General features: G+C 40.9%; 1 protein-coding gene across 9 annotated transcripts in view; it reads left to right on the forward strand.

The window, feature by feature from the left end:
* MPHOSPH9 (M-phase phosphoprotein 9) overlaps positions 1-16,310 on the forward strand; it is a 66,780-nt gene that overhangs the window by 19,072 nt on the left and 31,398 nt on the right. For 8 of the 9 annotated variants that reach the window (XR_006604760.1, XM_004753124.3, XM_004753125.3 and 5 more), the window contains 6 exons: positions 1,025-1,131; positions 4,779-4,904; positions 5,065-5,525; positions 5,862-6,017; positions 10,088-10,175; positions 12,885-13,100. Coding sequence is in view for 8 of the 9 variants with exons in the window: in XM_004753124.3 (XP_004753181.1) it covers positions 1,025-1,131; positions 4,779-4,904; positions 5,065-5,525; positions 5,862-6,017; positions 10,088-10,175; positions 12,885-13,100 (1,154 nt within the window). In the remaining variant the exon portion in view is untranslated. The remainder of the gene's footprint in view (positions 1-1,024; positions 1,132-4,778; positions 4,905-5,064; positions 5,526-5,861; positions 6,018-10,087; positions 10,176-12,884; positions 13,101-16,310) is intronic. The other variant, XM_004753123.3, reaches the window with a different exon arrangement.

Consider the following 16,310-nt stretch of genomic DNA (forward strand, 5'->3'; position numbering starts at 1 on the left):
CTGTTTGACCTCATTTTCTGCGGCTCCTCCTCTCTGCTTCAGCAGCGAGGCTGTTGGCTTAAATGTGCCAGATATGGTCTCCTTTTAGGGTTTTGCTTTGCTGCTTCCTATATTTTAAATGTTCTCCCCACCTTTTACGTAGGGGACCTCCCTCAGGGCTAACATGCTTACTCTGTCTTGTTACCTTGCAAAGAGCCGACCCCGAGAACCCCTCCACACACACCCCACATATTTCCTTTTACCCGATTTTTAAATCTTAACCATTTGGGTGCTTACCGTCTTCTAACCTTCCGGGTATACCTTGTGACTTATTTACTGTTCATGTCTCACATTTCCTGCTCCCTGGCCTGGCATAGTAAACACTCTGAATGTGTATTTGAACCATTGAATTCTTTATATTGCATTTTCTGTACTGTTCCTAAAGAAATGGTCTTTTATGAAGTATATATATATTTTTTATTTTGTTTTATTTTTAAGATCTTATTTATTTATTTGACAGAGAGAGATCACAAGTAGGCAGAGAGGCAGGCAGAGAGAGAGGGGGAAGCAGGCTCCCCGCTGAGCAGAGAGTCCGATGCGGGGCTGGATCCCAGGACCCTGAGACCATGACCTGAGCCAAAGGCAGAGGCCACCCAGGTGCCCCAAAGTACATTTTAGATTGTACTAGTTTATCCTGACTTAAAAAAAAAAATTTTTTTTTTTTATAATCCTTGCACCCAACATGGGGCTTGAACTTACCACCCCGAGATCCAGAGTTATGTGCTCTCCTGCCTGAGCCAACCAGGTGCCCCATATTTTGCCTTGTAGTAGTACATTTCAGTTTTAAATATTTGGATCATTAAATTAGAACTCTTACATGGTAAGGCAATTAAGAGATTCTATGCCATCAAAATTCAACTTCCCATATAGCCTAAAACTAGTCACTCTCTGTATATAATTTTCTTTAAGTAGAAATAAGCTCTCCTAGAGAGCATTTTTATTCTCTTTCCTCAGTCTTCTATGTTGTCATATTTGTGTGCCATAGGACTGACTTACTGGAAGCTGGAGGAGAAGGACATGTATCACTCTTTGCCTGAAACTTTAGAGAAGACGTTTGCACCAGCCTCCTGCACAGATATGTCTCCCGGCCAGGTAATTTAAAAACACATTGTGGGTGGGTGTTCGCATTATACAGGTGTAGTTAAATATGCTGTTTCATTATAAATTTTGTGTTTTCCAATTTGATATATTAAAGAAAGCCTGGGCTGTAAATTATACCTGCTTTGAAATGGGGTCTCTCATTCATTGCCTTACGTGATCATAGGAAAGTTACTGAAGAGTAGAATTAGAAATGTCCAGTTACTGTGTTGTAAAATGAAATGAGATGATTTTGTGCCTACGATTCTAAATCCAGTAGGTCCGCAGGCAACTGCTTCTGCTGTTTCTACACCTGGCTTTGATTCTCCAACCTATTATGCCCTCCTTCTAATCCATTTGTACCATAATTTTGAGTATTTTAATTTGCCTAGTTAATTTTCTTTGAGAAATGTATTTTCTTCAGAATAATGAAATAAAACTATCCAGCTTGTGTATGTCCATGTTTTGGTCAGGTGGTGAGAAGGTAGTTTGGGAAAAGAAGGGATTACATTGAAGGTAACCAGGAGAGCTGTAAGCATGATTGACCAGCATTGGCGGGGCCGTGGGGGAACAACATACGTGTAGACATCAGAGTCCTACAATGGGGCGGAATCCAGCATCCCATCCTTCAGGAAAGGAGTGAAAAAGAGAGATAAACACAGAGGGAGGAAAGCTGAGGAATGAGACTGTGAGGGGCCGGAAGGCTCAGTGGGCTTTGTCATTGCAGGACTCACTGTGTGCATGATGTAATCTGCACCATCAGCAAATGGACACAGTATTTTGGTGATGCTAAGACACTGTTGCCTTTAAGACTTCCTGTTTTGTCTTCTCACTCCTCCCAAAATTACCAAGAGAGCACTGTTATAGTAGAATATGTATTTTATTCTTATTGAAAGAGCTTGTAGACCTAATTAAACATGGATTTTTATAAAAGAAATCTTAAACACACATAAAAAGGACAATATAAGTAATATAAGTTTGTTAAAACTTTTTCACCTATAGAGGCTTACACAGCTCTCTTCAACTCAGTGTGGGTTTCTGTTTTCCCATATACTGTTTTCCTTGAGCCATCGAGAGCTTTGAGGATGTAGCATTTCTTTAAAAAAGGAAGAAAGGTCTTGGTGCTGTTTTTATCTGGCTTTAGTGGTCATCTAGAACTGGCCTATGTTTGGCCCCCAGGTGGGGGAATATTGATAAACATACAGGATTCACCATCCCTCAAATACTGGTTCTCAGGGGTTCTGATGTAGTCTCTAGGATTTTCTTCCAGACTGCTGACACCTGTTTGGCCAATTTTGATGTCTTTGATACTTACTTTTGAGCAGGCAATGACAATTAGGTCGTGGTTGCTACTTGATCGCAAGCTGTGTAAGATGCCATTTATTACAAGAGGCATCCTCACTTCACAGATGTTAAAATATGAAAAGAAATCCTAGATGTGGAAAATGGTGAAAAATGGTTCTACTGTGAGCTCTCTATGGAGGAATTGCAACTGCTCACCCAAGCTCCTAGGGAGGGACTCCTCAGGCTCAAGGCCACAACCAGAGCACTGCTTGTTATAGGCTGAGAGTTTTGAAAGGGCCTTTGGGATGTTGGTATATAAAAAGTAAAATTCCAAAATAGCATTATGGAAATTATTAATTTTAAGGGTTTATAGTCAACAAATTAATTCCTTTAATGCACACTTAAAAAGATCTGTGTGTGTGTGTGTGTGTAAGATTTTTGTTTATTTGAGAGAGAGAGAGAGAGGGGCACGAGCAGGGGGAGGGACAGAGGGAGAGGGACAAGCAAACTCCCCGCTGAGCAGAGTCCCTGGGACTGTGGGGCTCCATCCCAGGACCCTGAGATCATGACCTGAGCTAAAGTCAGACCCTTCACTGACTGAGCCACCCAGGTGCCCCCATGCACATAAAAAATTAATCATCTTTGGGGCGCCTGGGTGGCTCAGTGGGTTAAAGCCTCTGACTTCGGCTCAGGTCATGATCTTGGGGTCCTGGGATCGAGCCCTGCATCGGGCTCTCTGCTCAGCGGGGAGCCTGCTTCTTTCTCTCTCTCTGCCTGCCTCTCTGCCTACTTGTGATCTCTCTGTCTGTCAAATAAATAAATAAAATCTAAAAAAAAAAAAAGAGGAACTCTGTCGTTCATTTAAAAAAAAATTAATCATCTTATTCACAAGCTAGTTAAAGGGCTTGTTTGAAAATATTAATTCAGGGGCTCCTGGGTGGCTTAGTGGGATAAAGCCTCCGCTTTTGGCTCAGGTCCTGATCCCAGTGTCCTGGCATCAAGACCCGTGTCTGCCTCTCTGCTCAGCGGGGAGCCTGCTTCCCCCTTTCTCTCTGCCTGCCTCTCTGCCTACTTGTGATCTCTGTCAAATAAATAAATAAAATATTAAAAAAAAAATAATTCATGGCATTCTGCAGGCTGTGTAGGGTCTGGAAATTGGACACAAACTTGAAGCCCCCTGTGAATGTATTCTTTCAATGCTTTCAGTGTACCTCTTGCTGAATCTGTAATCTCGTTTAAGAGAAAGTCCATGGTTTATATATGAGACCTGGGGTTAAATGATCCACTGCCACGCTCTGCAATAGCTCCCACCTGGAAATAATTTAAGGCTGAGATTTTAATGTTTGGAGCTTAGACCTCTTTGCACATTTCCAGCGTGGCAGAGCCCTGTCTTCAAGCTGTAATTAGGGTCATGCCTTCTTATTTTAAGAGTTTTTAAAAGGGTCTTATTTCCACTGGGTAACTTGTTTCTTAACACTTTTTTTTTTTTTTTGGTCTGCCAACTCTTAAAAATATAGGAAGGGGCTCCTGGGTAGCTCAGTCGGTTGAGCGTCCAACTTGTGATTTCCACTCAGGTTGTGATCTCAGGGTCCTGGGATTGAACCTGTGTGATGGGTGGGGCGGTCCTTCGCTCAGTGGGGAATCTGCTTGAGGATTCTGTCTTTCTCTCCCTCTCTTCCACTCCCCCTGCTTGTGTGTATGGGCTCAATCCTCTTCCTCCCTCTAAAATAAATCTTTAGGCATTGGGTGGCTCAGTGGGTTAAAACCTCTGCCTTCAGCTCAGGTCATGATCTCAGGGTCCTGGGATCGAGTCCTGCTTTGGGCTTTCTGCTTAGCAGGGAGCCTGCTCCCCCAACTCCCGCCTGCCTCTCTACCTACTTGTGATCTCTGTCAAATAAATAAATAAATAAAATCTTAAAAAAAAATCAATCTTTTAAAAAATAGGAAAATAACTATAAAGGTATCCCTATATCTGTCCCCTTGAGTCACATGATACTAATTTAGTCAGAACTCTTCTCATCCTGCTTTGGTTATGCATGATGAAGTCTTTTCTTACCTCAAAATTTGATTTTTTTATCTTGAGTCGGAGGGGCTACCAAAGTTTTTAATTCTTTAGAAGTATTCTTAGGCTACTAAAAAGTTGGGTTCAGATTACCACCTTAATATTTATTGTTAGGGGATATTAATTTTTTTCATTCTGAGGGAGACTCATAATTAACAGGTAATGACTTCTAAATTTGTTTTCTAAGTCCGATAGTATAGAGTCTCAGTTCATTTAAAATCTCTCCAGAATCTTTTTGTGGTGCTGATCTTGATACCAGTAAACTTTTTTCATCATTGATAATACCATTCAAATAATTTTGTTTCATATCTTTAAGTCTAATACTAGTAATGAGATGAAGCTACCATCACTGAAGGATATTTATCATAAAAAACAAAGGGAAAACAAGCAGTTACCTGAGAGGAATCTCACTTCTCCTTCCAACCCAAATCATCCACCAGAGGTAAATTGTCAACACTCTCTGACTGAAAATGAAAGCTGCTTCATGACTCTTAACTTTTATCTTAAGCTTTATTTTCCCTAGGAGATCTAAAGCCTACTCACTTAAAAACAAACACGGAGTACTGAGGGCAAAACCTTACTGTTGTCTGTCTTATTTCTAGGTACTAACTCTAGATCCGACGTTACACATGAAGCCAGATCAGCAGATTTCAGGGATTCAACCACAGGCCTTTTTGAATGCCCTTGATGACAGAATATCCTTTTCACCAGATGCTGTTCTAGAACCTACTATGTCTAGTCACTCTGACATAGACTCATTTTCACAAGCAAGTAATATTGCTTCTCAGTTATCTGGATTCCCAAAATATCCCTCAAATTCAAAAGCTTCACCAGTGGACTCTTGGAAAAATCATGGATTCCAAAATGAAAGTAGGACCAGTTCCACGTTTCCTTCAGTTTATACTGTTAATAGTAATGACATCTCGGTCAACACTGTAGATGAAGAAAACACTGTCATGGGAACCTCAGCCTCAGTCAGTCCGTCCCAGCTTCCAGGGACAGTCAGCAGTGTCCCAGAATGCGTTTCCTTGGCTTCCCTGGAAGATCCTGTGATACTGTCCAAGTATGTATTTCAGTGCATGGCTTCTAACGTTAGCCGATTTTGTATGACATCTGCTTGAATGATGGCAGCGGTTTTTATTGACTGTCCCTAACGTATAAAATCTTCGAGATACAGAATTTTTAAGGGAGAACATCTAAAGATTGATCCATGTGGTTGGTTTTTTTTTTTTGCTTAATTAGTTGTCAACATGTGTAATAATCTGTTATGTTTTCTGTGGGTGTGCAGAGGAAAAAGGCTGTACTTTTGATTACAAGAGATTGTGTTCTTGGTTTCTCTTATGGGATAGAGAGTGAGGAAATGCTCTCCTAAATTTTTTTTTTTTGCCCTCAACCACAGAATTAGGCAGAACCTGAAGGAAAAGCATGCCCGACACATAGCGGATCTTCGAGCTTATTATGAATCAGAAATAAATAGTTTGAAACAGAAACTGGAGGCAAAGGAAATTTCTGCAGTTGAAGATTGGAAGAAAACCAATCAAATTCTTGTAGACAGGTAAAATTTATAATTCAACTATAAAGTTACTGTTTCTCCAACTTGGAATATATTATTTTTTCTGCAGTATACTATATTGTGATGAAAGACTTTGAAAACATGTTTTAGATTTGAAAATTGTAACAGAGATAATATTTGCCGAAGTAATTGTTTTTATAGGTTTGAACCAACCTCATAAAGCAGAGTGGTAGCTGACATGAGGGCATTTGTTTCATATGGACAAAATACTGAAATATTTGAGCAGATTTTGTGTACTTAAAAGAATTTCATTTGTGGGGGATTAGTACTATGAAATCTAAGAAATCTCTGACTAACGTCCTCGAGCAGTTCTCAATCTTTTCTTTCTTTCTTTTTTTTTTAAAGATTTTATTTATTTATTTGACACAGATCACAAGTAGGGAGAAAGGGAGCCAGAGAGAGAGGGGGAAGCAGGCTCCCTGCTGAGCAGAGAGCCCGATTCGGGGCTTGATCCCAGGACCCTGAGATCATGACCTGAGCCATGGCTTAGGCATGAGGCATAACCCACTGAGGAAGAGTGCTTAACCCACTGAGCCATGCAGGCGCCCCCTCAATCTTTTCATAAACCCAGATTTCACATGCACCTGTGAAAGCCATTATCCTGTTCAAAAAAGAAACCAACATGACAACACAGGGGACGGTTATGTTAAGGATGGCCGGATACCTGTTTTAGAGAGAGAATCCTGAACAAAATTTGAAGCTCTAACTGGTATTAGTAACAGCATATTTACCACATATTTTACATTTAAATGGGACTTAAACAGATTGAAAACTGACGTTGATGTAGCAGCCAAGAATGGATCCTTAAGGCAGAAAAAAGACAAATCCCCTTGAAAAAAGATTAAGAAGGAGCTGAAATCATCTGGTGCAGTTAATAGTTTCACTTGCAGAATTCTAGGAAAACTAGCCTTGATACTAGCCTGTGGCTGCTGTGGTACCTGTTGTTTTATTCCCAAGAGTCACAGCAGCTTCCATTCTGCTTCTGGGGGTGGGGGTGGGGGTGAGGCCGGGACTGGGGGTGCAGTGGTCAAGAGCAGTAGTTTGACAAAAACCAGAACGAAACAAGCCAGGTTTAGGTTTTCTAGGATAAAAGGACAAGGGTAGATGGCAGGCTGGGGGAAGTTGGTTCTTGTTTTTTTGTTGTTTTCAAGAAGACAAAGAGGAGTAAAAAGAGGACTGTAGGTGCTTCCTGTGGAAAACGGAGGCATTACAGAGAGGCTGCTAGAGAAGGTGCCTAGTGAAGGATTGCTGAGTAAAGCACTATTTTTACCCCGAAGCTGCTAGAGCCATAGAGCGGTGAGGCGGTGTAGGTGGGCGGCCTAGAAGTTGGGGTTGAAGAAGTGGCTGTGGTAGAACTGCCACGGCCGCGGTGGGGGGCGCGGTAGGGAGGGGACAGAGAGCATGCAGGGGCACAGCAGTAGTCACTGTCACCTGGCACGAGAGAAAGGATTCGCCAGAAACAAAAACCAATTTTAAGTTGTCAGCATACACAGCAGGTTTTTTCTTTTTTCTTTTCTTTTGTTTTTAACTTCTTTTTTTAAAGATTTTATTTGTTTATTTGACAGAGATCACAAGTAGGCAGAGAGGCAGGCAGAGATATAGAGGAGGAAGCAGGCTCCCTGCTGAGCAGAAAGCCCGATGCCGGTTTCGATCCCAGGACCCTGAGACCATGACCTGAGCCGAAGGCAGAGGCTTTAACCCAGTGAGCCACCCAGGTGTCCCCACAGCAGTCTTTTTCAAACTTAAAATTGCAAGGGGGAGAACCCCTTCTGCCACTGCGAACGGGGCCCCTGACACATGGTGGGCCAGTCTGGTCTCCGATTGTTCTGTCACACAGTTTCCTACCACAGTCAGTGTGGTGGTTAAAATAGAAAAATAGAGTTAACATAACATAATTCCACTTGACTCCTTTGTGCTCTTTCCTTCATGTGTTGTTTTAGTTTCAAGATTTTATTTATTTATTTGACAGAGAGCGAGAGAGGGAACACAAGCAGGGGGAGTGGGAGAGGGAGAAGCAGGCTTCCCCCCAGAGCCGGATGCCCAGTGTGGGGCTCGATCCCAGGACCCAGAGATGATGACCTGATTGGAAGGCAGATGCTTAACAACTGAGCCACCCAGGCGCCCTCTTTCAAGAACAGTTTTATCCGTATTTGATTTCTGCACAGCATCAATACACAGTGGTTAGGAGTGTGAACCCCAGAGCCACACTGCCAGGTTTCAAATCCCAGTGATTGCTTTCAACCCAGAAGGAATGCAGCTTCTGTTTTCTCATCTGTAAAATGGTAATGATAGCAGTCCTCACTCATAGGATTGTGAGGGCGAACGTAAAGTGCTTAACATAGATTTGGCTTATAATCAGTGTCAAATAGATAATAGTTTTTATTCACAGTTCATTAACACCGAGTCAAAATGAAAATGGAATTCTTCTGTGTATTTTGTGATTTTGAGGTTCTGTGATGATTTACTTTAGGAAGGTCTTTAATTATAAGAATAATAGATCCAGGCTAATTTGGAAAAGTACAGAGGGATGTAACATGAGAGTTCTCCCTACCCAACCTCTACGGTTACATTCCAAAGTTAAGTTTTATATCCTAGAAATCATAGTGCACAGATCTATATATAGTTTTTTTTTTTTAAGATTTTATTTATTTGACAGAGAGAGAAAGATGCAGTGAGAAAGGCAACACAAGCATGGGGAGTGGGAGAGGGAGAAGCAGGCTTCCCACTGAGCAGGGAGCCCAGTGTACGGCTCCATCTTAGGATTCTGGGATCATGACCCGAGCTGAAGGCAGACGCTTATCAACTGAGCCACCTAGGAGCCCCTATAAGTTTTTTTCATAACAAAGATCAATTTTATGCATTCTTTATCCTGTATTTTTAAATATAATTTTTTAAAAGAATTGTATTTACTTATTTGACAGAGAATGGGCACAAGTAGGGGAAGTAGCAGCAGAGGGAGTGGGAGAAGCAGCTTCCCCCTGAGCAGGGAGCATGACGTGGGGCTTGATTCCAGGTCCCTGGGATCATGACCTGAGCCAAAGGCAGACGCCTGACTGTCACCCAGGCGGTGCACTAACTTTTTCATCTTGCAAACCTGACCCTGTCCCCATTAAGCAACACTCCTCCATTCCCTGCCCCCCAGCCTTTGGCACCCAGCATCCTACTTTTTTTTTTTTTTAAGATTTTATTTATTTATTTGACAGAGAGAGATCATAAGTAGGCAGAGAGGCAGGCAGAGAGAGAGGGGAAAGCAGGCTCCCTGATGAGCAGAGCGCCCGATGCGGGGCTTGATCCCAGAACCCTGAGATCCTGACCTGAGCCAAAGGCAGAGGCTTAACCCACTGAGCCACCCAGGCGCCCCAGCATCCTACTTTTTGTTTATGAATTTGACGCCTCATATGAGCTTGGGGACCTCGTATAAGTGGAATTGTACTTGTCCTTTTGCGTCTGGCCTATTTCACTTAGATAATGCCCTTAGGGTTCATCCATGTTATAGCAAGTGTTAGAATTTCCTTTTTTGTTTTTTTTTTAAAGAGGGAGAGAGAGAATCTCAAGCTGCCTCTGCGCCCAAGATAGTGCCCGATGAGAGGCTTGATCTCACCAACCTGAGATCATGACCTGAGCCGAAATTAAAAGTCTGATGCTTAACCAACTGAGCCACCCAGTCGCCCCTAGATTTTCATCCTTTTTAGGACTGAATACTACTCCATTGGATGGATAGACCACACTTTGTTTATCCATTCATCCTCTGGACACGTGGGTTGCTTCCATCTTCTGACTTGCGTGTGTTTTGCTGTTGTGAACATGGGTGTACAAATGTCTGTTCATATTTTGCTTTTTTCACTTAACTGTATTAGGGGTCTTTTCTGTTGTTACTTTCTTTGGAAAAGAGTATCATCAAATTTATTGGGATGTATTTATTAAAATGGCATCCTTAATGTTCACTATCATTGGAGAATTTATGTGGCATATTAGAGAATGAGATTCGTAGAATACTTTGAAGGGAAAGGATTTTATCTTGTAATTTTTTTGTTTCAATTTATGGTTTTTAGATGTGGCCATTTAGATAGTGCTCTGAATGAAGCTACCAGTCGTGTGAGAACACTTGAAAATAAGAATAACTTACTGGAAATAGAAGTCGTAAGTACTCTTTTGTTGTTTAGTGGCTTAATGTTAATGTTAAAAATGTTAATGTTAATGTTAAAAAGTTAAACTTAATGTTAAAAACTTAAACCTTTTTGTTAACTGAACGTTAGAGACAAATAGTTTTATGAAAACATTGGCTATGTGCTTTCTTTGTTGTTGTTAGGATGTCTTATTGTTTATATTTTGAATGCTGTTGGCGTCATATGATAGGATAAACTTTTACACTTTATTTATTTGTTTATTTTTTTTTAAAGATTTTATTTATTCATTTGAGAGAGAGCACAAGCAGGGGGAGCAGCAGCAGGCAGAGGGTGAGGAAGAAGCAGGATCCCCCCTGAGCTGGGAGCTTGACACAGGGCTCGATCCCAAGACTTGGAGATCATGACCTGAGCCAAAGGCAGAAGCTGAACTATTTGAGCCATCCAGGCGCCCCTACTTTGACACTTAAAAATTCTTTTTATTGGAATATTAATTTATATATCATAAAACTCTTCGGAAATGTGTAATTCTGTGGTTTTTAGTATATTTACAAACTTGCGCAACCATCCCCTACACTTCGTTTTAGAATATTTTCTCACTTAAGGAAACCCTGAACCCCTTAACCATCAGCCTTTCCCTCCTAACTCCAAAACTCCTTCTCCCCAACCCCTGGCAATCACTACTCTACTTTCTGTTCTTAGGATTTGCCTCTTCTGGACATTCATGTGAATGGAATCATATATATAACCTTTTGTGTCCGGCTTCTTTCACTTGGTGTGATTTTTCAAGGTTTATCCATGTTGTAGGATGAATCAGTATTTCACTATTTTTTGTGGCTAAGTAGCATTCTGTTGTGGGGATTGACTGTGTTTATCTATTCATCCGGGGATAGGTGTTTGGTTTTCATGTTCTGGGCATGATGAATGACAGTGCTATGAATGGTTATGTACAAGAGTTTATGTAGACTGCGTTTTTATTTTTTTATTTTCTGTTTTTTTACTTTTAAAGATTTAATTTATTTGACACAGAGACAGCGAAAGAGGGAACACAAGCAGGGGGAGTGAGAAGGGGAGAAGCAGGCTTCCCACCAAGCAGGGGGCCCAATCTGGGGCTCGGTCCCAGGATCCTGGGATCATGACTTGAGCTGAAGGCAGACGCTTAGCCACTGAACCACCCAGGCACCCCTGGACTTGGTTTTTTAATTTTCTTGGGTGTATAAATGGAATGATAAACTTAAAAAAATTTTTTTTTCGTGCATTACCAAGTTTTATTCTTCTGCATGTAACCTTATAAGTAACATTTTTGGAAGATGCCAGTTATGTTCTGTGCACTGTTTCTTTGCCTTCCTTTGATGTGTTTTTGGTTATCTTTGTCTCCTAACCTGAAAGCTTCTCGAGGTCGGGGACTTGTGTTTCTTGCTAATCTTATATTTCTGGCACTGTATTGCCCGACACCTAGTTTAATGTTTAAAATACTGAATGAGGGACGCCTGGGTGGCTCAGTTGGTTGGACGACTGCCTTCGGCTCAGGTCATGATCCTGGAGTCCCGGGATCAAGTCCCGCATCAGGCTCCCAGCTCCATGGGGAGTCTGCTTCTCTCTCTGACCTTCTCCTCATTAATGCTCTCTCTCACTGTCTCTCTCTCAAGTAAATAAATAAAATATTTTAAAAAAATTAAAATAAAAAAAAATAAAATACTGAATGAATACTAACATATCAGATGTATTTTGAATTTTCTCTTATATTTTCCTAGTAAGTGAGAGAATAGGGTAATAAAAGCTTTATTATTCTCTAAATATTAATGTGGGGCAACAGATTCTAGGTATGGTTTCAGAATCATTCTCCTGATAGCCATGGTCATTTTTTTCATTAAAGTGCCTATAGATGAGTCCAGCACCACAGTGTCTCAGACAGTGGTTTTGTGTCTATACTTGATGATAATGTCATGAAGCTGGTTTAAAAATGTGTATATATTGATTGATTGATTTGTTGTTATTTTTTTAGATTTTATTTATTTATTTGACAGAGAGTTAGCACAAGTAGGCAGAACAGCAGGTAGAGAGAGGGAGAAGCAGGCTCCCTGCTGAGCAAGGAGCCCTATGTGGGGCTCCATCCCAGAACCCTGGGATCATGACATGAGCTGAAGGCAGACACTTAACTGACTGAGCCACCCGGCACCCCTAAAAAACTTACTTATTTTAAAGATTTTATTTTTAAGTAAACTCTATACCCAGTGTGGGGCTCGAACATAAAACCCCAAGATCAAAAGTTGCATGCCTAGTGCCTGAGCCAGCCAGGAGCCCCTGAAGCTGTTATTTTAGTAGAGTAATCTTTTTCGTCTCCCATCGCAAGACATAGCAAAATATTAAATTTGTGGTTCCCATTTGTAGGTTTTATTGTATTTCTTTACTTATTTATTTTTAAAAAGATTTTATTTATTTATTTGTCAGAGAGAGGGTGCACAAGCAGGCAGAGAGGCAGGCAGAGGCAGAGAGAGCGGGCTCCCCACCGAGCAAGGAGCCTGATGCAGGACTTCATCCCAGGACCCTGGGATCATGACCTGAGCCGAAGGCAGTGGCTTAACTGACTGAGCCACCCAGGCATCCCTAGGTTTTATTTTATTATTATTTTTTTACAGTTTAATGCCCACAATTTGTTAAGTACTATTGAAACATATGTTTTTTTCTATTAAAATTTTTTGTTATTTTTGTTGTTATTTTGTAGAGTGATTTTAGAGAACGCTTCAATGCAGCCAGCAGTGCTTCCAAAGTTTTGCAGGAACGGATTGAGGAAATGAGAACAAGTAATAAAGAAAAAGACAATACCATCATTCGGCTAAAATCGCGTCTGCAGGATTTAGAAGAAGCATTTGAGAATGCTTACAAACTCTCAGATGATAAAGAAGCAAGACTGAAACAAGAAAACAAAATGTTTCAAGATGTAAGTGACAAATAATTGGAAACTAATGACAGGGGAGGCGAAAAGTAATTTTAGATGTTAGACTCTTACAGGCAATTTTGACTTTTTCCACCTTTATTTTTGTTTTATGTAACTTTGCTGTAGCTGCAAATACATACCCTCCTAACGAGTCAGTTGGGTCTTATCTTGAAGCAGGAAGTCAGCTTTTAGAGCTTGGTGTCACTCCCACGCCTTTCTGCCTCTAGCGGGTCAACTTTTGAGCTATCTTAAATCAACATCTGTGTGGCTGGATGGGTAAATTGAACCAGATTAGAATGGGTTTGATTGAACATTTTCACTTTGCCGTAATGTCATTTAAAATTTGGTTTTGTTATAATCTTGAGATGCATTGGGTTTGGGGTTGTGTATTTTTTCCTCAGGTTTTTCTTGATATCCTTCGTCATGCTGCATGAACAACTCTGAACGTATGTCAGCATTGAAGTTTCTTCCTGATAGCTTCAGATTATTGCTGCTTTGGTTTTTGTTGTTGTTTGATTTTTTTACATGTATTTCCATGAAGATAATACCTGTAAATGGTTTAAATAATCAAATTTCAAATGAAAAACCGCAGTCCTCTCCACCTTCACCCTACCTTTGGTGTCTCCTTACTGTCAGCTCTTACTGTCAGCTCTTTTAGCATTTTCTTCTAGCATTTTTCTCCTATGTTTCTATGGTAACAAATTTATATTGTTTTTTCTTTTTTTTCCCCATCAATTTCAGACATTATATATTGACCTCCTTCTGTGCAAGGAAGGTCACAGTTTCGGTTTTTTTTTTTAATGATTTTATTATTTATTTGACAGAGAGATCACAAGTAGGCAGAGAAGCAGGCAGAGAGAGAGAGGGAGGAGGAAGCAGGCTCCCTGCTGAGCAGAGAGCCCGATTCGGGACTTGATCCTAGGACCCTGAGATCAAGACCTGAGCCGAAGGCAGCGGCCCAACCCACTGAGCCACCCAGGCGCCCCACAGTTTAGTTTTTTTACACCATTTGCTCTCAATGCAAACACTTCTTTCTCTCTTTTCAGTGTGATTAATGTATTAAATTCATTCTAAGAAGCTAATCTTTTACATTTTAACAACTCTGAGAAATCGGTATACATCTTTACACCATGGTGTTATATTTTAATGGGTACATTTCTTTTCTCTTTTAGTAGTAAGTAATAGTAAATAAAGTCATGGTGTGATTTCTATTGAGTGAAGTCTTAGATTTGAAACAAGTTGGGTTATCATTTTCCGTTAAATCAGTTTTCAGTATTTCTTATTGTCTGTGTAGATATTCTTCAGAGCTAAGCTGCAGTGTCCAGTGACTATGTTTCCTTTCTCTAACAACTTAATATTTTTCCTGGAATTGATAATTGCCTTTTTTTATAACCTGCTTACTACTCTGCGTTTATTACTTCCTCTCACCTGCAAATACTTTTGCATCATTATGAGCTGGTTGCTCTTGAGGCCAGATACACAGATGTCTAGGACTTGACTTCACCATCATCCTGGGGATGGTCTTTGCTTGTTTCCTATATTGGATCTCTTTTTTATCATTTTTATTTATTTATTTTAGAGAGGGAGGCAGCGGGGGCAGGGGCAGAGAGAAGGACAAGCAGACTGTGCGCTGAGTTCAGAGCCTGAAGATGAGTGGTGTCATCCCAAGACTCTGAGATCATGACCTGAGTCAAAATGAAGAGCCGGGCACTCAGCCGACTGCACCACTCAGGCGCCCCATGGATCTCTTGTGTGCATCCTGTGTCTTCTTTCTTGGTTTAATTCTTTGTTTTGCTAGAGTATATCTCCTGAGAAAAAGAACACAAGGGAGATGAATTCCGAAGCCTTCCCTATCTGAAAACATTGGCATCACACTTTTAAAAAAGCACTTTATTTTTTAGAGCAGTTTTGGATTTACAGAAAAATTGAGAACATAGCACAGTGTTCCCACATACCCTGCACAGTCCACCTTTTGTTAATGTCTTATGTTAGGATGGCATGTTTGCAATAATTAATGAAGCAATATTGATATATAGTTACTAAATAAATTCTAGAGTTTATTTAGATTTCCTTTGCTTTTAACTAATGTCCTTCTGTTCCCGGATCCTGTATCCTTTAGGTATCTTGTCTCCTTAAGCCCTTTTTGGCTATGAAGAGTTTCTCACACTTTCCTTGTTTTTGATGACCTGGACAGATTTAAGGAGGACTGATCGGGGATTCTGCTGGATGTCCCTGGGATTTGTCTGTTGTTTTTCTCATGCTTAGACTGTAGTTACGGGATATTGGGAGGAAAGCCACAAATGTGAAGTATGGTTTTCAGCAAATCAGATCAACAAGACTTAATGGGTTTTTTTGTTCCTTACTGTCGTAAAGTCTCAGGAGACAGTGGGTAGAAATACTCTCTTCAGTATGTCATATTTGACTAGAAGTTCACCAGGTTTTCATTATTACTGTTCTCGTTCTCGTTCATGTGTACTAATAGTGTAGTTCTTGTGTGTGAATACCTGATGTAGTCTGATTTTTCAGACTTTTTTTTTTTTTTTAAGATTTTATGTATTTGAGAGAGAGTGAGTATGAGCAGGGTGAGGGACAGAGCAGACTTCCTGCAGAGCGAGGAGCCTGATGCCGGGCTCCATCCTAAGACCCTGAGATCATGACCTGAGGAGTCACATTCTTAACTGACTTTAACTGACTGAGCCACCCAGGAGCCCCTTGTATGTTTATTTTGACATAATACCAGAATTATAGAAAGTTGCGAAAATTATATAAAATTTTTCCATATACCTTTTTTTTTAAAATAAAGGTTTTATTTATTTGGCAGAGAGAGACACAGCGAGAGAGGGAACACAAGCAGGGGGAGTGGGAGAGGGAGAAGCAGGCTTCCTGCTGAGCAGGGAGCCTGATGTGGGGCTCAATCCCAGGACCCTACGATCGTGACCTGAGCAGAAGGCAGATGCTTAATGACTGAGCCAGCCAGGCACCGCCCCCCTTTTTTGTGTGTGAGATTTTATTTACTTATTTGAGACAGCAGAGTGAGAGAAGGAAAGAAAGCACAAACTGGGAGGAACAGCAGAGGGAGAGGGAGAAACATACTTTCTGTGCAGAGGACCGGATGTGGGACTTGATCCCCGGCCATGAGATCATGACCTGAGCCAAAGGCAGAGCCTTAATCAACTGAGCCATCCAGGTGCCCCATCATATACCTTTCATCTC

This window comes from Mustela putorius, unplaced genomic scaffold (genome assembly GCF_011764305.1).
Source record: "Mustela putorius furo isolate JIRA1106 unplaced genomic scaffold, ASM1176430v1.1 tig00537248_pilon_pilon_pilon, whole genome shotgun sequence".
Lineage (NCBI taxonomy): Eukaryota > Metazoa > Chordata > Mammalia > Carnivora > Mustelidae > Mustela > Mustela putorius.